The sequence below is a fragment of the Acipenser ruthenus genome, chromosome 47 (assembly GCF_902713425.1).
Source record: "Acipenser ruthenus chromosome 47, fAciRut3.2 maternal haplotype, whole genome shotgun sequence".
NCBI lineage: Eukaryota > Metazoa > Chordata > Actinopteri > Acipenseriformes > Acipenseridae > Acipenser > Acipenser ruthenus.
Genome location: NC_081235.1, coordinates 5,168,096 through 5,194,747, shown reverse-complemented (window position 1 = coordinate 5,194,747; position 26,652 = coordinate 5,168,096). Strand labels below are relative to the sequence as shown.

At 43.9% G+C, this 26,652-nt stretch overlaps 1 protein-coding gene across 1 annotated transcript in view; it reads right to left on the bottom strand.

Annotated features, from left to right (window-relative positions):
* Window positions 1-3,484: 3,484 nt before the first annotated feature.
* LOC117401456 (DNA-directed RNA polymerase, mitochondrial-like) overlaps window positions 3,485-26,652 on the bottom strand; it is a 39,641-nt gene continuing 16,473 nt past the window's right edge. The window contains exons 7-21 of the mRNA XM_059014121.1: window positions 26,320-26,487; window positions 25,549-25,719; window positions 23,942-24,181; window positions 22,735-23,529; window positions 22,117-22,239; window positions 19,204-19,326; window positions 18,567-18,746; window positions 17,228-17,314; window positions 15,427-15,540; window positions 10,539-10,591; window positions 8,986-9,084; window positions 8,376-8,448; window positions 7,407-7,498; window positions 5,940-6,013; window positions 3,485-4,030 (exon numbers count right to left, since the gene is read on the bottom strand). Coding sequence (XP_058870104.1) covers window positions 3,981-4,030; window positions 5,940-6,013; window positions 7,407-7,498; window positions 8,376-8,448; window positions 8,986-9,084; window positions 10,539-10,591; window positions 15,427-15,540; window positions 17,228-17,314; window positions 18,567-18,746; window positions 19,204-19,326; window positions 22,117-22,239; window positions 22,735-23,529; window positions 23,942-24,181; window positions 25,549-25,719; window positions 26,320-26,487 — 2,442 coding nt within the window. The 3' untranslated portion in view covers window positions 3,485-3,980. The remainder of the gene's footprint in view (window positions 4,031-5,939; window positions 6,014-7,406; window positions 7,499-8,375; window positions 8,449-8,985; window positions 9,085-10,538; window positions 10,592-15,426; window positions 15,541-17,227; window positions 17,315-18,566; window positions 18,747-19,203; window positions 19,327-22,116; window positions 22,240-22,734; window positions 23,530-23,941; window positions 24,182-25,548; window positions 25,720-26,319; window positions 26,488-26,652) is intronic.

Below are 26,652 nucleotides of genomic sequence, written 5' to 3'. Positions count from 1 at the left end.
GTACTGTATAGCCAAAATAGAATTGCAAGAACACATCCATATAAAAAACACCTAGTAAGATTTTACAGATGTTTACTTAGCATAATTGTAAACATTTTCTTAATTAAAGGGAGCATCAGTCACAAATAGCATATGATAGTATTTGGAGAATTGGGCAGCAAAGTACAGTCCATGCATGCAGCTCACATGCTCAGAACGCCCTCAGACACACACACCCCTATTCGAAGTGATGGTTTCTATGCAGACAGACACCCTGCTGCATCTGTGACGAGGTGTCTGTGTGCAGCCCAGTCGTGTGCCTGTGCGTGAGACACAAGGTCAGCTCAAGGACATCTCCAGCAGCACGGCACGTCGACTCCCCGTCAGCCTGCAACACCTACAGGCTTCCAAGGGTACTGCAGCTAACCTGGACCGTGCTTCCTGGTCTTTAGAAGTCAGGTGATGTTGTGACCTTTCAACTCTGTTGACTCCACCTGCTTCCCATGATGTAACTGTCAGCCTCTTGATTTAAGTGTCAAAGGGTTTCAATTAGAGGTATACTTAACCCAAAAACAAAGAAGCAGCAGAATACAAAAGTAATGTAAGCTTTATTTAGCATGCTTTTAGTGTTGCTGTATATGCACGCATTCACTGAACTTATGTGCTAATCCAAAAAGTGTTCCAGCTTATGGGGGGAGTGCACCAAGCAGCAGCTACACAGCTTTCCATTCTGATCATTAGGGGTGCGCAGAACATTCGCATTTAACTTTAACTTCTTGCCGAAATCACATTTCTAAAGCAACCGGATCATCTCAATAGAAGTGAATGCACAACAAAATATATCAATTCATGCCATTTGGCATAAACCACATTTTCAGACCCAGTTGACCGCAGTTGACTCTATTCTATTCTATTTTTATTTTTTCAGTTTTGCTTGTCTCTTTTTACCCCAGGCCCTCAGCAGTTCTGCAACAGCCTTATCATCCAAGAAATTGAACCCTCCAGCCCGGGGGCCCCTTCTCTTCCGCGTTGCAGTCTGCTTTCACGCTCGTTTGGTGGGTCAGCGGCTCTAGGGAGCGCTCGGCTCAACACACGCGGAAGCTTTCATCACATCTAGAAGTAGCAGCGTTGACGACACAGCACCGGCACGGAGGTGTTGGAGAGGCACACTGTGTAACTGCAGAACGGTGTCACCCCAGGACAAGATGCACCCGAGACTGACGCTACGCTGTTCTCAAGACTCCCAGGAAGTAATATGGTATACTGTGGGGCTATAACCATGCGTTGATGCCTACACTACATTATTATTTTTGGAAACATCTAAATGCCATGAACAGGCTGTGGTGTTAAAAGCCCTCTTACTGGTGTTGGCTCTCCCTGCGAGCATCTTTCTTAAACAGAGGATCAGACACACATGGAAAGATATATACTGCTTGTTGTTTTATTGTCAGTTACAATGAACACATTGCAAGACCTCACGGGCTGTGCTTTTTGCTATCAATCATGAACTTAGTTTCAGATTGATGTGGGCAGCTTTGCAAGCCGTAATGATCTTGAATCAACAGGCGGTTATCAATGCAAAAACCCCACTAAGCCAACTGACAACGGCTCTGCTGAAAAAGCCAATACTTCACAAGGGCTCAGATCAATATTCACGCTTGTATTTATTCAAAGAGCAAGGCATGGATCTTAAACAGGCACCCTGCTCTATTTGGTTCTGTTTTTATATGTAAATGTTTTACTGTTCCGCCCCCCCTCCCTTAGTGTCAAATGTGGTTCCTTTCCCAAACATTAGGGTCCTTCTTACAGCCTTTGATGCGACACACTTGTCACCTTGACCCCCGACTCTCAAAGTACAAATTGCTTGATTGCTGCCACTTTAAGTGTTCTTATCGATTCAGCGGGGGCGATATTACCCTCTCCGTCTCTTGTAAGTGAACCAACAGGTTTCCAACTGCGTCAGGAGTCCTACCCACAAAAGGAACGGCTTTTGGAAATTGCTGGTATCCCGACAGAATGTTAATGTAATATTCTGAGGTTCCAGAATGCAAGCGGCTGTCTCCCTTGTGATCTCATTGATCTGCATGCAAGTTTCAAAAACAGCTGTAAACAGTGCTCTTTTTGTCCAAAAGTCCGTGCATGTGTAACAGGGTGGAGGCTGGGCGTGAACCAGCAACCTCGTGCACGGCTAGCTTGACCACATTGCAAAAGAGCCGGACTCGTCTGAATTCGTGGTTTTCAGCAGTCCATGATGGCAGTGTATCTCATAACACTGTGTTACACAGAAAGCCAATGAATGAGGATTTTACAGATAGCTGGCATTTTATTGTAAATTGCTGGCTCTGTACAAATAGCTATGCCCAAACTGGTTAGAGGTAAATGGGGGTTTGTTAAGGTCAAAAAAGATTAGCCATAATTGCTGCCAACAGATAATAAGCTGTAAATGACGTTCCATCGTACTCCCTCTCCATCTGCACTCAAAAAGCAGCCAGTTAAGGCATGTAATTGCTGTTTGATCCATTCCTGGCAGAGCAGCAGCCAAAAATTTTGAGGCCCAGGACAAGTCCTTTGAGAAGAGCCCCCCTCCCAATCCAGCAAACACACGTTGACAGGATTTGCTGTATAAACACCCTTCTAGTTTTTTTTATTATTATTTAAAGAAAACGTCACTCGTCACCCTTGAAGAAGATATATGAGCCTGGTTAAAATACAGTAAACCGCTATGAGTCATACATTCCCTACTTATTTCAATACAAACGTTCATATCATATGACACACTTACAGCATTGGTAACATTTCCCCCCTACAGCGATTAGTAGCCTATGTGAAACAGTCAGAAATAACAGTTCATGTTTTTTCTTCTGCAGATGTACATGCATTAGCCTAATGGTCAGCTGTGACAGCCACTGACCAGTTATTCTAACAAATCGAATACATGAACCACAATGTTTGAAAAATTCTGCAAGAAATACAAACACAGCCTTCCATGCCTGAGCCTGGTGATCAGACTGCTAATGAAGGTGCAGGTATTAATCAAACCACTTTATATTGTTGTTTCATTAGTTATTAAGTCATTAATTAATTTTTTTATTTATTGAAAACACTGTCCCCCCTAAACAAGATGTAGCGTACCCAGCTGGTTCAAGTCACAGGATAATTATTATATACAGAGAAAGATACAAAAGCGATCAACACAGAAATTAAAACACCCTCATTAAAATACCCCTGATGAAATGATGGTCTTGTCTGTCAGGATTAACCAAACCAACCTCCTCTGAAGATGATCAAAACCAAGCTCAGCGTACCACGGAGCAGCACAAAGTTTACAAAGTCTTCCAAGTGTCTTATTCAGCAGGGGAAAGGAATGGGTCATTGCATCTTAATAGCAGTATTAACTCTTTCACAATCACAGCAGCTTAAAAAAATGTGTGTATCTCAATTTACATTTTTTTTTTTTAATGGACTTATTCAATACTTGAAACTGGAGGTGATAACTGTAAAAAAATCAGAAGTATTCCCAGTTCATTTTAATATAAAGCTGTATGGGTGTGTGTTTTCTCCGCCCAATACAGAAGTACCAGTATTTATTTGCTTTATTTTTTTAGGCATCACAGAAAACACGCTGGTGTCAGTTCTTTATCCAGTAAACTTGCACACTGCAGGCGGTAAGTCTTTTTCGACAGAATCGAAGGTTTGAGATTCCATCTCAAGGCTGGTTGCACAGTCAGAAGCTGCAACCTCAGGCGCCCAGCCCACACCCTTCACTGGACCAGCGGTGCTTTCTGGTTTAAAAGACCAGTTTCCCCCTCTCCCCGGTTAGTCCAGGTGCAATGAATGGTTTATGTTCTCTTCTCATTGCAAAGCGAGTCTCCGTGGAAACAAAATTAAATAACTGGGCTCTTTCTTTTCTTGGGGGTGGGGGTGGCGGGTGTCAAGGCAGGGCAGCTGTAGGCTGGCTCAGTCTGCGTCCTTGGTTAGCGATTCTCGACGCCTGCGTGGGCTCAGCTGAAGAAATATGTAGATTCTTTCACCCTCTGCAGATCAAAATCACCTAAGAGAGAGAGGAAAGAAAGGGAGGGGGAGACAGGAGAGAATCAGATAAGCAGGGTTCAAGTCATGCATCACTTGCTTCTCACAAACAAGAAACTGTGCTCAGAGCAGAGCAGATTGCCATGATCTAGCTCACGACACTTGAGCAAACAAACATCTGTATCCCTTTTATCACAATGGTATACGCCCGGTTCTCCAGACACAGCGCCCTTTCGTATTATCCTGTGCTGTGATGAGAAAGCCTGATATTTCATTCACTAAAACAATTATGCAACAGGATAATGACACTTAATTAGGCCTGCTTTGTATTTTCCTTTTTATTTAATTTACTTTCATAGTGCGTGTCCCTCGGATGTTTAACTTAACCCAGCCCAATAATGAAAATGTATATGCAAACTGGAAGTGCATTAGAGCCTCTGTTCTATATACTCCTGGTCGCCAGGGCTACAGGCAGAACACTGCAAAACAAATAACTGTATGATAAATCAGTGCTATAAATTAGTCGTCAGCCTCATTTCTTTAATTGCAAGTGCTCCATTTGTCCTCGATGGGAGCCAGGCGGAGGGGCAACTGCAATTTGCAATCTGAGCACTGCGCGTGTTTTACGGCCGTCTGAACTGAGCTGACTTCGTTTTTTAGTACGAGCTTCTGTAAATGTCAAGAGGTGCCTTGAATAAAATCAGCCGCCTGTCTGATCCAGTGACAGATGTTCAAGCACCTGTGGTTGAGCCCCTTTGCTAAATCAGATTTCTCAGTGAGCAAAAATATAAATCAGCTAAAATGTCACTTCCTTTTCAAACAGAGGCCAGGATTTATTCATTTTTATACGATCGTATACTAGCAGTAACCCTTCACTCCTCTTATACGCTGGCCTGTCCGACTGGCGGAGTACGGCTCCTCACAAGAGCGATTAACAACCTTGGGGAATGCCTTCCAACAGTGCCACTGCCACCCAAGTCATTATCATGTTGCTTTAGATTGGAAGGCTCAGGTGGATTAGATTGGATTCTTAACTAGCCAGTCTCCACACTGACAGCTGAATGAACGTGCTTGCGATATGAGTTGAATCGAACAGAACAGAATTACTAGGATCATTTATACGGGAGACCTGCGAGACAGATCCCTGCCAGAAGAATCTGGACACCTGGGTTTCAGCAACACGCAGATCATGACTCGAAACTGGAGCCTAAGAGGCGTGTCTTATCCGGTCGAATGGTCTGTAAACATGAACTGCAATGGAAATGTGAAAAAGATCTGAATCACCGACATCTCCAGAGGCTAAAAACAATGTGGTGGTAATGGAACTCTGTTGAGAGAATCATAGAATACAGCTTGTAACGGCACTGTCTGAAAGCAAGTCCGTGCCATTAATATAGTTAGCAAAACAGAGCGACACTGAAATGGTTATTGTTCATAGGACCCCACCTGTAATGGAACTTAATTGAGATAATCATAGAATACAGCTGTGTGCAAACTATAAAAAGGACCCTATATCAGAGTCCAGAGGCTATAAACAATGTGAAAGGGTTAATTTGTACTAGACAACACCGGTTATTGAACTGAGAAAATTAAAAAGAGAGCTGTGACAGACAGGCGGCAGGCTTGCAAACTCATACAAGGAGTAGTGGTTAGGGTTTTGGGCTCTTGACCGGAGGGTTGTGGGTTCAATCCCTGGTAGGGGACACTGCTGCTGTACCCTTGAGCAAGGTACTTTGCCTAGATTGTTCCAGTAAAAACCCAACTGTATAAATGGGTAATTGTATGTAATAAATAATGTGATATCTAGTAACAATTGTAAGTCGCCCTGGATAAGGGCGTCTGCTAAGAAATAAATAATAATAATAATAATAATAATAATAATAATAATAATGAGGAACCTCTGATTAATTAATTGCCTCGTTAGCACGCACCTGTCTGGGGAACTTTGGACAGCAGTTCCAACATCCTCCTGTACTCCAAAAACTTCTTGTTCCTACGATCTCCCCTGCAGAGAAAAAAAAAAGCCAGCATAATAATAATAATAATAATGATTAACTGTATTACATGAAGCCTATTGCACCTTCCCATCAAATCACGAGGCTCCGACAGGCTTCTAGCTGTAACCCCAGAGCAGCCACTGAGCTGAGCTGTCAAAACACAGACGAACGAATGCTGAGGTGGTGCTGAAAGCTAAGCTGAACCACAGCGGGAGACTCACAAACAGTGACGTTTCAATTCATTTTTCAGCTAAAAAATACAATAAAATGTGTTTCAGGGAATTCGGTGTTGGTGCAATAAAACCGAGCGAGTGCCCTCCAGTTGCTTTAACCTGTATAAGTGAGCCACAGGGCTTTCAGTATTATTATTATTGATTTGGTGCACTACAGACTAATCTTGGCTCCGATCACAACCATAGCTCAGAAAAAAAACATGCTGGTATTTCACAGTGTAAATAAGGCACGTCAGAGCCATACAAGGACATAAACACAGCACTAAAGGGAAAGTGTAGGGTTCCATGCCCAAAATAAGACTGAAAATCGCTCGACAACAAATTGCCATGCTTCTTGTAAGATATATCCTGCAATACTGTAGCTCTTAGCTAATCCCCAATTCCCAGTACATGGAATAACAATAAGACTCCTATTGCACAGCAGTTTCACCCATTCCAGGTTTTACTACGAACTTGGATCAGTCACCGTGTGTATAGGTAACAAGCACAAGTGTCTCTTATTAAACTCAAAGTAAAACCAGGAATGGATCAAACTGCTATGCAATGGGAGTCTTATTTCCATCCCTGGAATAAACAGGTGGGCAGCTTGTAAAAAGTACCTGGAGTGCCCTTATTCAGAGTTTACGTTTTTCTGCAGCACAGGTTCAAATTACTTTCTCATAGCAATTCATTTAAAGCCAGGGAACCAGATGTGAAGTAGAAGAATACTAAGAAGATACCCCTGCAGTGATGGATTGCACTCCTGTTGCATAGCAGTTTCACCCATTCCAGGCTTTACTACGAGCTTGATTAGCCACAGTGTGTAGAGGTAACAAGTTCAGGTGTGTTTTACTAAAAATTGTGCCACGTGCTCTGAAGAGTTCATTCAAGCTCAATTCACCTGCATTTGGAAAGTCAAAAGTCAATTTTTTTTTGCATCTACTTGGAATCCAGTTTGAATACAACATAAAAGTACATTTAAAATGAATGCTTATGGGATAGCAAAAAATCCGAGATGGAATTGAACCAATAACGGTATAAAACCAGGAACGGATCAAACTGCTATGCAACGGGAGTCTTATTTCCATGCCCAACGTGTATTTTTCAGATACCCAGGTCTAGAGATTTTTCAGACTGTCCCTGCAAAGTCTCATGAAGTTTGGGGCGAGTGGTTACACAGTAAACTCACGGTAGGCAGGCGCCGTATTTATCCAGCAGGAAGTTGGAGAGGTCCTGAAGGATGGGCTGGCTGTGCAGGGCCACAAACTGCTCTCTGCAGACCTGCCGAGGAGGGGGACACAAACACACACTTAGATTAAAACTGCGCAAGCTAGCAATCACCAGACCCGCCCGAGTCACATTAAACTATATTAAAAAAAAAAAATTACACACTAAATGCAAGCAAAAAATGTCAGCAGTTTGAATTAAAATCAGAATGTACTTACACACTGTGCCTGTCTTTGGATCTGTAGCCTGCCCAGGTTAGTTTGAAGTTAGTGTAACATTTGAATGGTTTTAGAAGGCCAAACACCAGTACCTATCCAGTAAAAGGCCGCGATTATCAGAAGCAGCTTGAAAACACGATTTGGTTTTCCGAACTTCAATTTTGTGCTTACATCATTTTGATGATTTCTGTAAGCATTTTGTCTTGGCATTTGAGTCAGCACTGCTGTTCCTGGCTATAAATAATGACCTGTCTTGACATGGTTTCACACAGCAGCATATGGCAAGAGCAGCCTGTAGAGCATGTTTAGAAAAACCTTGGTTTCCAGGGAAGGCTTCAGGGCCATTAAACATGCTGTGGCTACAAGGCGGACCCCGCGGCTGCCATCCAACGAGCACACACAGAAAGATCAATCCCAGGGGGAAGGAGAGAAATTGAGTTTTCTGATGAAACTTGAACCGTCTGCTTTGAAGAATCCATGGCACTGCTCAAAACAAGGCTCCCCAGATTACCAGCAGATAAAATCATGCATAATGCATCTTCGCCTCTACAGTAATGGCATGAAGTCCTTTTTTGGGTTGGGTTATATCCTCGCATGCAGTGGCTTATCTAGACAAGTCACAGTGCTGTATTTTAGCGCTGAAGGTTTGGGGTTTTATTAAAAGATTCAGAGAGTAATGCAGTGCTGTGTGTGGGTGTGGGTGTCATTTTTACCTTATTCATCACATCCACCGTGACAGCGTGGGTCCAAAAGCAGTCGTGAACAGAGACAAATGTTAATCCAGCGCTGGAAGGAAGAAGACATTTAAGTGTTTAACCGAGGAGTCTGTTACTCCATTGTAAATTTACATGGTCATTTCACAGCTCTTCTACGCTCTCCCCTAAGTGTTTACCAGAGTTTGGCATGGGCGGGGTAATTCAAAATGCTGTCCAAAATGTTTTATCACTGCCTCCTAATTACCTTTCGGATTGCATTCGGATATAAACTGATAAAATGTTGACTTGATAGAAAACTCTTCACCTCATGTTATTCAGAGGACACTCTGTATGTTTTTACTATACCTCTCAGGTAATGTGCTCTCACTGTGCTTTACTACTCTAGCAAGGCATTCACTATGGGAAATAAATATAATGCTCTTACTGCTCTGGATCAGCGAGAGTGCGCTGAACCTCAATATTATTAAAAGGGAATGAGAAGTCTAGAATGCATCCCGTATGAGAGCAACAATACGATGCAAGCTTGCCAGAGACGTGTCTCCTGAGAGCTAGACCGCTTCCTGAGCTACACTCTGCTCTTTGCCCCCTTTCTCTCTCCCTCGCTCACCTGTAGCAGTACAATGCTGTCAGCATCATGTGTGTGGAGTCAAGGGAGTGGATGAAATTCGGAGGAAAGGCGTTCTTCTGCTTCACCGTGTCAGGACGCCTGGCAACAGACAGGGGGTTCATTGATGTATTAGAGAACTAACAAACGCACAGATAGATGTAGAGTGGCCATGCATCCAGCCAGGCTCCATACATTTAAATAGACTTCATGCATATAGTGTAGCATGCCTGAACGGTTTCGTTGTTTTTTTGGTTGGAGCACAATACAGCAGTCAATGTGCGCTTGCTTATTTTTATCCCTCTCGTTCGATTTCCCTTTCAGCCAGTGCAATCCCTGACAAGTGCAGGCAGGCAGACAGGCAGGCATGATGCAGACAGGCAGGGAGGTTGTGAAGTGGAATGGCCCCACGCTGCTTCTCTGTAGTAGACTGGTGGTTTTTAAAACACGGCAAATCGGAACTGTGCTAAATCAACCACAGCCTCGCACCTCACTTAAAATTGGGATTACTGAGGGGCCTTAAAAAACATCTTGCAACTTTTCTGCACGCTTCGAAAAATAGAAAAAAATCACCACCCGAGATTAATTTAGCTATGGGAAATAATTATAGCTATTTAATTGGCGAATGTGGATTGCGAGCGACTGGTTTCACAGACTCTGTTAAGCACTAAATCTTGAGGATTACCTTACTTGGGCGGTCCAGGGTTAATGCTAATCAAGGACTGTGAAACCAGCCATAAGGGTTATCATAGCAAAGCATTTATATACAGAAAGAACCGAGAGTCTGAACTATTGGACAGAAGCCTGCAGAAGGACAGGCACACTCACATCGCCTCACTCTGTAGCTTAGCATTCCTTTCACATGGGAAGGTCACAACAAACACCTGACTGCGCAGCAACCGTTCTCTCAGCCCTTCAAGCAACATGATGAAATGCAGAACATTCGCAGATGGCATTTAAAACCCCACAAATGCCACACAGGATTGTCAGTGGGCTGACACAGCTGTGATTTCCATTAAGCATCTGCCTCCACACGCCATGGCTCAAGTCAATGAATGGGACTGCCTGCTGAACAGACCGACTGACTGACTCACTTCATTCCATTCATTCATTCATTCATTTGCAGTGCTTTATATAGGGTTTATGATTAAACTAAAGGAAACACATGCCATCAGGTGCATTTTGGCTTAGTAATCATAAGAACGGGGAACCAATTGAAAAAAACCTGGCCTTGTGCCACCGCTGTTGATTGACATGAAAGTAATTGACATTTTGCCCTAAAAAAAAAAAACTCCCAAAAGACATGCAGACGCTTACAGTATTTTTTCTGTCATAAAACTATTTTTGCCACTCAAGGACTCTCAACCACATCTACATGGAGCTGCTGTAGATAAAGAGAAGGACAGTGGCTCAGTGGTTGAAGTACTGGGTGGGCTGCAGAGCAGCAGGATGTGGGTTCAAGGGTTTGGTGTAAAAGAGAAATCAGTGATCAGAAAGAGGTGAGGGGGAAAAAAAGCAGGATTAGAAACTCTCGACACAAGCCGAAAGGTACTTACTCGCTGGCATCGTGGCTGATCTGCAAACTCAGAAACTGGATGTTGCTCTTCAGCTAGGGAGAAGAACACAGTAGATCATTTTTTTTGTCAAACAGCTGAATAACAACAGTAACCATGTACCGTGGAAAACTAAGACCTAACGTGACATGAATAGTGTGACTATTACATGTCAGTCATGCAAACAACTCTTCGTATTTAAAATTTTAAAAAAAGTTTGTGTATTTTTCCAGTTTATCAACCAACTATTTAGAAGCAGCGAACCAAATAATTAGAGCACTGTGCAAAGTTTCAAGTCTATTGCATGAACGGTTCTTTGCTTTTTATAGGGGAAGCTTGGGCATTGTATCCAGGTGATTTAATATATAATAGTCAGACCTCATTGCACAAGTTGGGGATGAGGGCCTATATTTTCCACTACAGCCAATTTCTGGAAAATTGGACAAAATTTGTTTTAGCAAATCACACACACAATTAAAAATAAAAAGTGACAATTTTTTTTTTTTAAATGTAGTAGTGGTAATAGTACCAACAGCAATAATAATAATAATAATAATAATAATAATAATAATAATAATAATAATTCTAAATAAAGAGTTGGAGGTTGCAAAAGCTTTACTCAGGTCCTGAGCAATTCAATGACTTAATAACGAGCTTTAAAACTGTGCCCTCGAGGACTGCGATTATTGTGCCACTCATCTCGTGGACCCCCGGGGGCACACGTCTCTCAAGGCCCCTGTATTTCAGGGCCACGTTGAAGGTTTCTCCCCCTCTCCGTTCTGCCACGGTCCACCGCCTCTAAGAGCTATTGATCAATCCCGTTGTGCGCTGGACTTCGGAAGGTACATTCGACGGCTCCTCTCCTCTAATTATTTATATCTCCTGTAGCACTTGCAGAACTCGCCTGACCTTTTCGCTCGCCGTTCCGTCCTTGAAACCCTGTCCGCATTCATTACAACAGAGCCGGGGGAATTAAGAAAAGAGAAACTCCAAGTAAGAGCCTGACAGCTCCCCTCCCTTCCTCCCCTCTCTCTTGCTCTTTCTCAACCCCCCCGGAGACTAGAACAGGCCGCTTGACATATCCCAGCCAACAATTAGCTTTATCGAGTCACTTTGTCAGTGGAAAACATTATTTGTATCCCATCAAGTGTCTTTAGTGTTATCTGGGGAGCCCCTCCCTCCTAGTAAAAAAGCGACACACATCACGCTTGACCATTGCAGAATCGTAACAGAATTTCAGACGCCAGGGGGGTTAGATTGCACTTCATATCTTAGACATTTAGAGAGATGCAAATTATTGTTAATATTATGATTTTTTTTTTTTACTGCAACATTTGTGTGATCAATAAAGTAGTTTTGATTGCGTTTTAATTTGAGATTCAAACTTCAATAGGAGTGATGCTAATTTTGTATTTGCATAGCAGTTCACTTTTACAATGGTCAAAACAGTTTAACAACATTTCCCTTATGCAACTTTACCAGGGTATTCTTGCAGTTCTCCCCCATGCTTTTCCCATGGTTATACTGTGCATTCACCATAGTCTACCCTGCTTTGCCATGTTTATTAATGTGCTTTACCATACCTTGCTGTTCTTTACAATGCTCGCCTCTGCTTTACCATGCTTGCACTGTGCTTTATTACACTTTTACTATGGTAAACTTTTATAAAAGGTTTAAACATTAAAACGTTTAACTTAAACACGTGAACTAGAAAGCAGGTATGAAAACAATGTAAGACGCACAGCCCTGGCATTAAAACGGGTACTGTTCAGCTCTTGGTACCACTGCTTCCGGACTGACAGTGCCAACATGGCACTCCGGACTCTGCAACAGTGAAATTAAATCCGAGCTGCAAGCTCTCCCATAGAAAATCAGCCTCTCCACAAGAAAACACAAACTTAAGTTTCTTTCTTCCGTAATCCTTCAAATCACAGCCTACATTGTATATCCCCCAATGCTATTCATTTTTATAATCACTTGATTTGAGCTCAAGAAATTATTTTTTATAATCTTTTTGTTTTGTAACTCAACAAGAACAGATCCCAATCCGATTAAGTAATTGAAGATCACATTCCGCGCGGGTTTACGGATGCGTGTCTGGGTCCCCGGAAGTCTCTTGTGTAATTATCTAGCCCGCTGTTCGCAGGGAGTCTGGAATACTAATTTCGATTTCCTGATTCAATTTATTCAGAGATAGCGAGAGAGATGAAGAACTGATCGCAGAGGTGACTGAAGACAGCTGGCAGCGTGCCGGGTAGCAGCAAACTGCTTTGAAGGAGATGCTGTCGTCTCAACTTACACTTCCCAGTAACATATTTGACCCCTTTGTGTCCGGGATACACCTGTTTTGCAGGTGAATATCCATCTACAGTTTCTCTGGTCCCTCAATCTTTATGTACGCCTGCCCGTGCTTATTTTGTAAATTAAATAATAACTTCCGACGCGATTACTGTCATTAGCTCCTCAGCTAATGGAACTCCAGTGAATGATGCGATTGCCCCAGGCCTAAAATGACTGCCTGCATACTTCATAACACACACACACACACACACACACACACACAGGCACACTCAGACACACACACAACAGCTGCTTCTCTAACACACTCTGTCTCTCAAGCAGTCCTCATGAAACCCAGAACACACAAATGGGCCTGCGATTCATTTTACAGGGCTGGAAATAAGACCCCTGTTGCATAGCAGCATCACCCAGGTGTTACTTTAAGCTTGATCAGCCAGTCTATAGGTAACAAGCTCAGGTGCGTCTTATTAAACTCATAGTAAAAACCAGGAATGGCTGTGCAATGGGAGTCTTATTTCCAGTTGGAATACAACATGGAAATAAATGAATGCTTAAGGGATCAAGAACTGTTCTGAGATGTAATTGAACCAATCGCGTTATAAAACCAGCAAGTTTACTGGTAGTTTCAAGAAGGACCAGTTCATGTATTGTTCTGATTAGTTTCTTGCTAGTTACATTCTTCTAGGAAACATTTGCCTTTTCCATTGCACTTGCATCTCTCCGCCTCCACGAATGCTCATCCTGCATGACGAAGATACAAGACAGGAGACGGTTCCCTTCAGTATTAAATAAGTAATAAACCACAGGGCCCTAAACTACAGTATCCTAATAATAAATCACAATTACAGTGATGGAAATCCCATAACCATTTAAAGAATGAATTATTCCAGTGTACTCACCATTGCACTCCTGCTATCAAATGCAATGGCCCATTGTGTATGGCGTCTACAGTACTGTGCTATTCCAGCACGCCGTAGGGTTTGCAATGGCAATGTCTTGGGTGGGTATTAACACTGAAACCCTTACATGAACGCTTTTATTCTCTGAACTGTCAGCCAAGGTTGTTTTTTCCTCAGTGTTGCATGCAACTTCTCCACCCATCCAACCCCCTTTCAATTCCATCTCCCAGTAACAGGTCTATGAAGCTAGGTATCTGTGTTCAGCAACCAAATTAAATTGGGCACCAGGCATTTTCTACAATGATTAAATATGATTAAGCAGGGAGGAACTCATAAATGCAGTATGGGGCAGAGCCATGTGATTTATGAAAACCTTCATCAGGTAATCCATTAAAAAAAGAGCTATAAAATATAATGACCTGAGATGCACTGCAATATGAACACCTAGAATATTATCTTCATGAAAGGGGGCAGCTATGTGCAGTGTTTTAATATATTTAATAACTGAGTGTTAATCTATATGTAAATATTTTATGGACGGGGTTATAAAATCATTTTTAGTTTGTGTTTTTTTTTTTATGTAACAAACCCCAATAAAATAAATTGGCTGTTCAAGCTCACCGCTGCATTGCTGGTGACATTCACAGAGCGTGAACCAAAACTGGAGTTACAAAAGCTGCAGGTTAGCAAAGCTGAGGATTACATTATGTGTAACTTTGTAAACCTATTACTAATTGATCGTTACCAAATCTGAAAGCGCACATCACATTCGTTCACAAAGGAGCACCCTCATGAGTTAAAGGGCTGTTTGGATTAACTAAATTAAAATGTGGGAATTGTTAAAACTGAAGACGACAGCCTGGTTATCTAAACGTCTTGCAACACTGTACCACTGGAAACGTTACGAGTACAGCAGGCTGATTCGAAAGGGTTTGTCTGTGTAAATATGCTTTTAAACTTTAAAATAAAAAAAAATAAACACAAGAACAAAAAAAAAAAAAAAGGACAGCAGTAATGACAGTGTTTGTGTACTGCAGGGAGTCCCACAAGCAATGAGGCCAATTTTATAAAGCAGCGTGCAGAAATGAAATGAGGTCAGCTCGGTTTGTGTGGCTGGTGGAGGGAGTGTAACTCCTCATGTTGCTCCACTCTGACACGTTCACTCTGTCTCGCTCCGGGTTCTGCTTTATATTTAACAAGGCAGCTCTGTAAATCTACAAGCCCTGCATTGATACAGGGTAAAGCATGATCGACAAGAAACACACGTGTCACCTTGAGAATCAAACAGGAATGCAATGCCAGACAATGGCTGTACCTTTGACTGACACTGTTTCTTGTCAAACTCCACAATGAGGTTGAAGATTTCACAATGTCAATTGATCTGATAGGAGCGTGTGAGTGAGTGTATTTTGAGACTGTGACACACGCCTACAACATACAAGGGAGCTGGACAAGAAACCTGCAGTAAACCCGATCATGAGACCACTCGGACTGAGGGTCAGTGGAGTTGGTTGGGCTGATTCAGTACCTACTGAGCTCAAATTAATCTGTTTGTTAGGGTCTACTAACATTGTCAACAGGGTGTGGAGCTACCATGGGCAGCTGGGATTAAATAAAACCAAGACCGATCAACCCACCCCCCACCTCTCGCCACCCAAGCTCAGAGTGGCCTGGGCTTGCAGTGTACTCACAATAGTGTTCTTGGTGCGGTGATAAGGCTGTACAATAGGCAGGCCAAGAGGGGTCACCCACTCCACAGAACTGCCAGATTTGGCAATGAGTCTGGCGCTCTCTGTGAGCCAGTCCTAAAAAGAAAAAGAGAGAAATAGGGACAAAACCGACAGGCTTAGGACTTCCTCCCTGCTCAAATACCACTGCCTCCACGATGCCGCCATGCAACACTGCTCCCCAGTGCAGCGATGGAAATAAGACTCCCATTGCATAGCAGTTTGATCAATGGCTTTACTATGAGCTTTATCAGACACACCTGAGCTTGTTACCGATACACGGTGGCCAATCAAGCTTGCGGTCAAACCTGGAATGGGTAGAACTGCTATGCAACAGGAGTCTTATTTCCATCCCTGCAATGCTAATGATGACATCCCAGGGGTTTGCCTTGGAAAATGCCTTGAAGGGAAACCCTGTTAGAACACACACACCAATGCAGAGCAGATGATCCCGGTTGTGTAAAACAAATTCTCCAAATCCCAGAGCCGACTGGCTGCCAGTCGAGCCCATTTATCAGGCTGGCAGGCTCCCTGAGTCTCTTCACTGCCTGCCTGCCTCACTGGTACAAGGGACAGAGTCTGTGATTTATTGTCTGTTTAGCCATTAAAATGAAAAACTGTGAGAAATTGCCATTTAAGATGCAGTGACCCACTTAAGAGAAAGTTAACTTTCTTATACTGACAATTGCAAATTGCAAATCCTTATAACAAAGGAAGCAGTTTAATGGATTTAAAAAAAAAAAAAAAGTGGATCCTTTCATTTTATTTGCTGGTTGTAAATTATCAGAATCAATTTCGTGTCGCAAGATCAATTCACCAACACATTAGGAGAAGAAAACTAGTCACCTGAAGGGCTGGTTTCACAGAACCTGATCAGCACCGATCTGGGGCCTCCTTATCCAACCTAACATTTGGTACTCCCAAGATTGGTGGCACAAGAGCAGATAATTATGTCTGCTGCACAGCATTAAATGAGTTATTACCAAAAGTCAAAACGTCTCATTAGATGTAGTTCCCAGCTAATCAGTGTGCAGTCAGGTTTTTTAATTTGGATGGTTTTGCAACATTGAAAAAAAAAAAAAAAAAAGATTTTGATATAATTAGGCATCTCAACATTTTATTCAGCAGGCTGCAGGGCTGGCACAAGTACTATTTAATTAGCAATACATACATCTGGAGCAATGGTAGGGTAAGCTGGAGATGGCCAGGGCTGGTTGCATGTTTGACGAGGTGTAAAATATTCCAACAACACCAATGATCTTATCATGGCAGCCTAACCTAATAGGATTCTGCCAGCTGATGCAGCTGAGAGTGAGAATGTCTCGTGTTCCGAACAGTGCATTAAAAAAGTCTTTCAACTTGTTACTTCCAGTCACGTTGGGCTCAAAGCTACTTACTCCAAATCATTAGCACTTCTTTTTCCAGGAAAAAAAATAAAAAGAAGAACAGCAATAAAAATATTAATACGAATAAAAGAGGACTTCGGATCCTCTAAATTAAATGTCTGTTTTGGTCATTTTTGGTTCGATAACCTCAATAGCCTTGCCCTGTGCACCCTGATAAATTTGCACACTAACTTTTCCAGTTACCCCAGGCTTTTCCAGTGGTTATACTAACCATGGTTTCCGAAGTCTTCTTAAAATGGTTTACCATACTTCTCTGGGCTTCACAATGCTTATCTGTGCCTTCACTGCTTTATCACACTGCGCTCTGCTTTCACTTTGGGAAACTTTTCTATATGCTGCTGTGGCAGGGGTCATCTTACCTGGATTTCTCTGGTTCCTGTGAACATCTCCTTCAGGCTGGTAAAGACCTGCTGCACCAGGTAATGGGAGGCGTCCCAGACGTGCTCCTGAAGATAGAACAAGATCTCTGGTCAGCACCGAACCCTCAGGGGCCTCTCGTGCAACCAGATCAAGCATATTCGCTTGCTAATGAGAGAGAGGAGCTGGAGTTGTATAAACTAAAGCAGTTAAGATTCCATTTAATTTCCTAAACTAAGACGTTTGAAACTTTAACTAAATCTACAGCACCTCCTTCACCCGAGTCTGTCTTACCAGCAGTGTACTTATTTTATTTAAGTCTGCAACAGAAATGAAAAAGATCTTCTCTCACATAGCTGTGCCATGTTCAAACAAAGGCTTCACGTGAACGAATGCAAATTCTTGTGAAAATGCTCTGCTTAAATGTAGGGCTGTCACCTAAGCAATTCTGTTTTAAGGATCACAGGGATTCCTGAATAACAAAGTGCATGATCGGGATTGGAGTTTGGTTCAATCTCTACAGAACCAATACTACAGCAGTCAAATCGTCCACAACATTAGCATGGCTATGTGCAAAGCCCTGTGCTCCATCCAGTGAAGAATGAGTTGATTCTGGTATCAGCACTCTGCAGCTGCGACCTGTCTCTTTCTCCCAAATATACACTGCAAGCAGTCAGCAGTAGCTGCAGAGAGCAAGCAAAGGAAGCAGGGAGCAACAAACACACACAGGGAGGCAGAGGGCCTGGGCCACATAATAATCATAACGATGCAGGCTTGTGAATTCAAGCCTGGCAGCTGGGGGTCAATTTATTTTTTTAATTTATTTTTTTATATAAAGAAAAACTAATACTATTATCTGAACGGTTTCTAGGTTAACCTTAATGGTGTCATGCTTGTTTTAAAATGTTAAAAGTCCCGACATGCTGACACACACTCAACAATACAAAGCCAGTCCACTTCAGGGATGCTAATCAGACTCCCGTTGCTACAGCAGTTTGATCCATTCCTGGTTTAAACTACGAGTTTAATAATGCCTCTCCCGAGCTTGTTACCTATACACACTGTGGCTAATCAAGCACCTAGTTCAACCTGGAATGGGTGAAACTGCTCTGCAAAAGGAGTCTTATTTCCATCCCTGCACTTGCATATCAGCTGTGTATATGACTTGTTGATTCCTGTTCGCTGTGCTGGCATAGTACATTGTAGGCATTGAGAAAGACATTCTAATCAAGACGGTTGTCAAGAGACTTAATTTTCTTTTAGCGTGAATATTCTACCAGTTTGTGTTTTTACACTGTGGGCTTGCATGGCACTGTAAGAGCGACGGCTCCAGCAGGTTACCTTGGGGAACTCTTCTATCTCCTTCAGTCTCTTCTCGATCTGCAGCCGGCCTCCGTACCGCGTCACCCCGTACACCACCGTCATCACGGTCTGCTTCACCACCTTCCTGTTGATGAAACCCTCCAGCACCTGCGCCACCTTCAGGCCTTTCTCTGCATCGCGCGCACGGAACTCCTCCACCTGGCAGCGGGGTCAGAGAGGCACACGACACCCACAGTCACACACACGCCACAGCCCACAGCCCACACTGTGCACGCTACTGGAGGAATCATCGCTGCCATCAAGCATTTCTGACATACAGCAGACTCTCACCTGATTGCCAGCACCTGCTTTCTGTGGAGAGCTCAATCCGATTAATAGGTTCGTGCAACACTATTATTTTGCGATCTGACTTACACAGCAGATAAAATCTCAAATGCTGGTCATGTGTAGTAGAACAGTCTTTTACGACCTTACTAAATGATACAAGCCCATATTTACCATTACTGCAGTCTAGACAATAGGACCTTGTTTGATCATCTAGTGTCCCTTTGGATGTAGCAGTTTTAGTGAATGTCTTAGCCTCATTGTATTGCCCACGTCTGGCCAGTTTGAAGAATGCTCACCAGCGCCCCCCGCCTGGTGTTCAAACTCTCACCTGCTGCGCCACTCCACTGTACACGTCCTGGGGCACCTCGCAGGGCATCAGGTTGACCGAGGTGGCGCCGATGACATCACGACCCAGAGCTGCGTAATGCTGAAGCCCGTTACATGAGCCATCCTGGGAAGGGGGAATGGGGTGTTCAATTACTCAACATGGAAACCTGAACACAGGTATGCAGCCAGTCAGAAAACACATTGGGACCAGCCTTCCAATAGAACCCTGTGACATACGAATGACAGCATTATTAATGAGGGGTTCTCAAAGTAGGGGTCGGGATACAAACACATCATAAGCAGACTTCTTTCTTTCTTTCTCTCTTTCACTACCTGCTCAGTCAACTGCAGTGAATATTCTGTAGTGATCTGTGTTATGGAAGTCTGCCTGATTAAGAATTGTTTACTATGTATTTCTATAATATATTATATTCAAATGGTGGCTCAGTTACAACAAGTTTGAGAAACGTTGGCATATAAAATACATTTCCTAATTCATTTGTTGCAATCTGAAAGGTCTGCAGGAGGTTTGGAGAAGATTCGTGTCGGCTGTCATCTTCTCCAAACGATTTCGCACAGATATACACCTCTATTAATATCACAGAAAAAGAAGATCACAGCGATGAAGTACTGCGAAAGCAGATGGAGCATTACCTCGGGTTTCAAATCACAACTCGTCTGAATGTCAGCCAGTAATGCATTCCAACATCTGGCTCCAACACTTTGTAAAATATTGGTGGCCGGGCCTCGCTTTAATTGCCTCTAATATGAGAATTAGACTGCGTGCACGACAGAGCCTGCAGGTCTACAAGCCTGGCAGGGCTCAGCCCCTCGCCATGCAAAACTGGATTTCGTGGAGTGCTGCTGTCAAAGCCAGGAACGTGGAGAGCAGGTCTGTTCAACTGCACTGTTATATTCCAGCACAGTCAGGCTATCACAGCCAACTCCATCGCTGCAACACCACAATCTGCACTTGCTTAGCAATCTTTCACCTTAACAGCGCCGCTGGATATCCTAATTGGAGACGGGTTTAACCCTTTCATGCATGGCGACCTCATGCAGGGCCGGATACAGAACTTGCTTCTATCTGTATATATGCAAATGCATGATGACCTCTATAAGGATGCAATTTTTCTTCCCCATATAAAAGCAATGGGAAAAAAAAACATTTTCAATGAAAATATATATTTATTATGTGTCCAAAACTACTTTCTGTTTTTCAGCTATTTTTAATATTTCATGCATGATCCGGCACACAACTTTCACCCAAGACTCCAAGAGGTTACTATTGCAGACTGCCAGGAGCACATGGGAAAATTAGCCAAATGTGCATGCCACTCTACAGAACAATAAAAAGATTGGAGATTATAATAAATCTTTTTTTGTCCATTAGCAGCCAGGGGGAGGCATCACTGGCATCGTTACAGGGGAGACAGCTCCCGGGCCAAATCCAGTAAACACAGCTTTGTTTCCAGAGTGATCTATGAGGTGCTCCTCGTGTGGAATAACAATCCGATTACTCTGCCGTATAAATTACAGGCCCTCGTCCTAATGAACACAGCAGAGCTCTGTCAGGAACTTGACAAGGGCAGTTCTGCAGCCCTGCAGGAAATGAACCATCGCTCCTGCAGAGGCTTTCGTGCTGTGGAATGCAGACCCCTTTGCACAACGCTGCGCAGTAATGTAAAAATAAATACAAATGTGGTCTTCTTTAAGGTGGAGAGACTGAGGTTTTAAAATAAATCCATTAACCTTATTTAGCTCTAGCAGCATGTTCACACCCACGTACTTCCTTAATGCATCCCAATCACGTGACATACAGGATCACTAGAAAAAAAAAGTGGACCCGTATGCATCAAGCCTGTCTCCACGTGGTAAATTCTCATCTTTAATCGAAGAGTTCTAGTCACCTTCAGACCTTTCAGATTGCACTTGGGGTATAATCTATTTTACAGATCTCTTCGAACCCTCTCTATGTGCGTGCCATGGTTTTAATTGCCATCATGTTTCAGTTAAGATTTTACAGTTGAAAAACTAGGCAGACAAGCACTGAATGCAGCCAAAGTTTTATAGTAGAATGACTAGAAAAACAGACGTGCACCAGCGTTGATGAACCTGCCCCCCACCCCACCCCATGTGGTAGAACATGTGACCTGCACTTCCAGAGATGTGGAAAAATCAAACCGGTCCCAGGCAGCGCTGCACAGAAACCTGCCAGCCCCTCTGTCAAGTAAAGGTCACCAGGACACTCTGGACTGAGCTGGATGAATAATGGATGTCTCTCCAGGTACTCTGGAAGACAGCAGGCCTGCAAGATGCACTCTCTGCATGAGTTTAACACCAGCCTCCCCTTTCCAGCTCAGGAGAGTAATCCTCATTACAAAATCACCTACACAAGTCAATGTATCAGCGGTAAGGCTTTTAACATGAATCACGGTATGTCTTACCCTGCGTACAGGCGTCATCCCACAGGTCTGACGTTTAAAAGCACCACCACCTTATTTTATGTTTAGTTGCGGAGTTCTTGAGTTCAGTATTGGTTTAAGATTTTAAGAGTTGATACGCTGTGTTCTGGGTGTCTCTTCTTATAACAGAAAGCATTCCCCGCAGTTTGGGAGCTCTGTCTGCTCAAATTGTGCAAAACAGTTTCTGTTCTGATGATGAGAGGCAGGAGATAACATCTCTTATACAAAAGAAGACACACAACATTAACGTATGATTCAGATCTGCAGTTACAATAGACTATGGCGGTTAGAACAAATCTGTTCCTTTTGGACGGTCGTTCTTAACCCTATAGCAAGCCTGTAGGAGATGTAGGAGCCAGTGACGAGGGAAGATCACTTCATCCAGAGTCCAGGGCGCTGCTTTAGGACAGTTGTCAGCTGTAATGTGGGGTGTGTTAGTTCTACCTTACCTGGTGCACTGGGAAATAGGAGATGTATTCAGTATGGTCTGGGGATCGGGAAGCGTTCGCTATCTCAATGCAGCATGCCAGGGCCTGCCAAGGCTCATCTGCATTCATCCACCACTTCCTGCCCTGCGGGCGAAACACAAACCGAAAATCAAAGCAGCGTGGCTACCAGGAGATCACAAATCAATGGAGACAAGAGGCGGGAGGCAGGATTACACACAGACCAGAAAAGGGTTCTATTGATGTTTTTTTGTCTCATGCTACATTGTAAATCATTTCAGAGCAACTTTTTCAACCTTTTATACAGAACATATTCTATTTTTTTTTACCATAACTTCAAATATTCAAATGGCGAAGCGTTTAACTGCTACGGTTAGCGTTACTAAAAGGTTTCCAGTTTAAAATATACAAACAAAGAAATTCCCACAAATTTCACATTTATTAAAAAATCTGCAAAATACACATGCACAAAACGTGCATAATAACGGCACTGAGTTTATATATGGTGTATAAATGAAAAAAATATTCATACACGGTCACGGTCAGGGTGGTTCTGAAATACTAAATAGAAACTTAATACGGCATTTCTAAATTTAGCACTACTGAGTGTTTCATAGTTACAGTGAGGGGCTTGTCCGCCGAATCCAGAATATCATCCATGATGCGGTTGGCGTACTGCAGCCTCTCCCGCAGAGAGTCCCTCTTCTTCAGCCCGGTCAGGTTAACCAGGTGGATCTTGATCCAGTCCAGGCCGTGGGGTCCCAGAGGCTTCCCCTCCGCGAACAGGAGCACGGCCCGCGTGACGTCGCTTCCCAGGTGGTTGAAGTAGGGCGGGCAGGGGTAGGTGCGGCCGCGGAAGTCCATGTTGTGGGGGAACCAGAAGAGCTGGTCGCGCATGTGGTTGGCGATGGACAGCTTATAGAGTGCGTCCATCCGCAGGCTGTGCATCTCCGCCCCCTTCTTCTTGCACTTGGCCAGCTCGCGCTTGAAGGAGGCCTTGTCTGCTTGCGAGCCCTGTCCCCCCCCGTGCGGAGCCATGCTGGGCATCCGGGGGGCCTCGGAGACCGGGGGGGGGATGTCCAGCTTGTCGCTGCCCTTGTCGTTGAAGATGGATATGATGATGTCCAGGATGGGCTGGTTGATCCTCCAGGCGCAGTTGCCCAGCTGGTTGAGGGAGTCCAGCACCGCGTGGAGGTCCTGGTCCTGGCATTTCTCCAGCAGCAGCTGGTGCTGGATGGCTCCCTCCACGCAGCGCATCAGCTTGGTGGGGGTCAGGATGTAGGCGCCGAATTTGGGGGAGGTCCAGGGCACGGGAGGGCACAGCATGGGCATCACGTAAGAGTCGAAGGTCAGCGTGGTCTCCACGGCCTCTGAGAGGATTTGGGTGAGGATGGGGTGAGGCTTGATGAAACCCACCTGGAAACATGATGAAGGACAAAGCAATTTACAAATGGACTGCGATCCATCCATCCAACCACGCAGACAGTGATTCAGATTTTGTAATCCTATATTTTGTGATCGAGATTTCCTTTATATAAAAAAAAATTATAATAATTTCCTAATCGTAATTATCTGTAATCTGGATAAATGTAATCCAGCAGTGACGATCAAAATGATCCAGATAAAAGAAATCTCGAGCACAAAATATAGGATTACAAAAAGCTACAAAAAAAATAACATTGAAAAAGACTTTGTTTTATTGAATTTGTTCACTTTCTATTGGCATTTCTAAATGTAGCAGTATTGAGTGTTTTATAAATTAGGTAAAGTGTTTCCATTATTCACTTCATTATTACCACCAGAATAATCCCCAATGTAGAACGGTTACCTGGTGGTTGCTGCGGAAGGTGTACATGTGGTACAGCACTGGGATGAGCTTGGTCTCCTGGGCGGGGCTCAGCACGTTGCTGTTCACCTTCACCTCCCGCACCAGCAGCTCCACCAGGTGAGTCCCCAGCTGCACCACCAGGATGTGGGGCCAGTGCGTGTCATCACTCAGGAGGGAGGGGCCAGAGTTCAGCTCCGCCTCCAGGCGCACCCAGTGCTCCCGCGGCAGGAACTCATTCAACTATTAAATAAATAAAGAATAAATATACATACACATACATAAATAACAGTAGGATTCTTACTGGCACCAAGGCTGTGATTCTGCTACTGCCAGTAGCTGCACAAAACAGATTCTTAATATAAACCATCCATTTCACTCTCTAAACTTAAACTCAATAAAATGTAAGTACTTCTCTTCCTTCAGCCATGATGTTAAACAACTGGCAGCAGTCTTTTGAGGCTTCTTACTGGCAGTAGAATTTGTACTGGTAATAGGACACCCCCAAAAGACTGCAGAGTAACTTTTCTACTGGTAGTAACCACTTCATACACACACACACATACATGCATGCACACATACACATCAATAAAATACTTAAACATGAATATTTGACTGCATGGCTGAAGGCGTTCTCTCTGCGAGCTTCACCTCCAGTTGTTTGATCAGTGTCTGTGATTGCCTGCATGTCATTTGGGAGCAGCTCAGCGTATCTCTGGTATATGGTGCTCTGTGGTTACCTGTGTGTCTCTGGCCAGCAGCTCAGCGTATCTCTGGTATATGGTGCTCTGTGGTTACCTGTGTGTCTCTGGCCAGCAGCTCAGCGTATCTCTGGTATATGGTCCTCTGTGGTTACCTGTGTGTCTCTGATCAGCAGCTCAGCGTATCTCTGGTATATGGTGCTCTGTGGTTACCTGTGTGTCTCTGGCCAGCAGCTCAGCGTATCTCTGGTATATGGTGCTCTGTGGTTACCTGTGTGTCTCTGATCAGCAGCTCAGCGTATCTCTGGTATATGGTGCTCTGTGGTTACCTGTGTGTCTCTGGCCAGCAGCTCAGCGTATCTCTGGTATATGGTGCTCTGTGGTTACCTGTGTGTCTCTGATCAGCAGCTCAGCGTATCTCTGGTATATGGTCCTCTGTGGTTACCTGTGTGTCTCTGATCAGCAGCTCAGCGTATCTCTGGTATATGGTGCTCTGTGGTTACCTGTGTGTCTCTGATCAGCAGCTCAGCGTATCTCTGGTATATGGTCCTCTGTGGTTACCTGTGTGTCTCTGATCAGCAGCTCAGCGTATCTCTGGTATATGGTGCTCTGTGGTTACCTGTGTGTCTCTGATCAGCAGCTCAGCGTATCTCTGGTATATGGTGCTCTGTGGTTACCTGTGTGTCTCTGATCAGCAGCTCAGCGTATCTCTGGTATATGGTGCTCTGTGGTTACCTGTGTGTCTCTGATCAGCAGCTCAGCGTATCTCTGGTATATGGTGCTCTGTGGTTACATGTGTGTCTCTGATCAGCAGCTCAGCGTATCTCTGGTATATGGTGCTCTGTGGTTACCTGTGTGTCTCTGGCCAGCAGCTCAGCGTATCTCTGGTATATGGTGCTCTGTGGTTACCTGTGTGTCTCTGGCCAGCAGCTCAGCGTATCTCTGGTATATGGTGCTGATCTTGTCCACCATGCTGCTCTTGGTCTTCTTACGGATGGAGTATTTGTTGTAGATTTTGTTCCCCAGTTCCTTGGCCATGGTCAGCAGTGACTCCCCAGTGGGGGGCAGGCTGGTAACAGCCTGGGAGGGTTAGAAATAGGGTGGGGACAATGTTAATAGGCTTCTAGGCTGTATCATACTAAGACGTAATTCATGCCTTTTGTAATTCAGCCTTGAGGAGTCTTTTCAGAAGCAATCTATGCTGGAACAGTAAGCAAGCATGGGAAACAATGATCTAGCAGAACAACCATAGAGAATCATACAGAACACACACCCATACTGTTAGAAAAGCGCAGATATAAAAGCCACTAAAACACAGCTTCAACTCAAGGGTTAGAAACACTCGTCCTGCTGCACCCAGTCCTGGGTTTCAGAACCAAGCTCAGTTCATTCTATCACTTGAGCAATCAGCGCCCTGTTAAATTCAATTGCACCCCCTCTACAACCGCAAGTACAATTTTCAATAGTAAAACCTACAAACTCAGGTGGGCCTTATTCACGTTCTGATAAGCGTGATCATTTGAGAGTAGATTTAGCAGGAGCCTCCATTTCTGGCACATGGTCTTTCCAATAACATCCCTAAACAAGGGGAGTTCTGAAATCCAGGACTCCGTACAGCAGGGCTAGCATGAGTTTCTAACCCTGCAATTGATCTGGGCTGGAGGGTTTGGAGTTCTGTACCTGCAGCATGATGTCCACGTACTCCTTGTCCTCCAGCAGGCAGAGGTAGGGGTAGAGGTTCATCCTCCAGCTCTTCTGTCCGCTGCTCCCCAGGTGCATCTTGCTCTCGCGGAAGGCTTGCAGGAGAGACTGGTGCCAGTGTGAGCGCAACTGAGCCAGCAGCTCCCTCTGAAACAACCACACACACACACAGACCAGATTGCATTAGAGAACTGGAGCCTTTCCTACTTGCTCTCCCAGACTTCTGCACTCTTGAGTGAGTAGCAGAAATATCTATGAAACAAACTGGGGGAGAGATTCCCGTCTTTACTTAACTCCCACCTTCTTTATTTA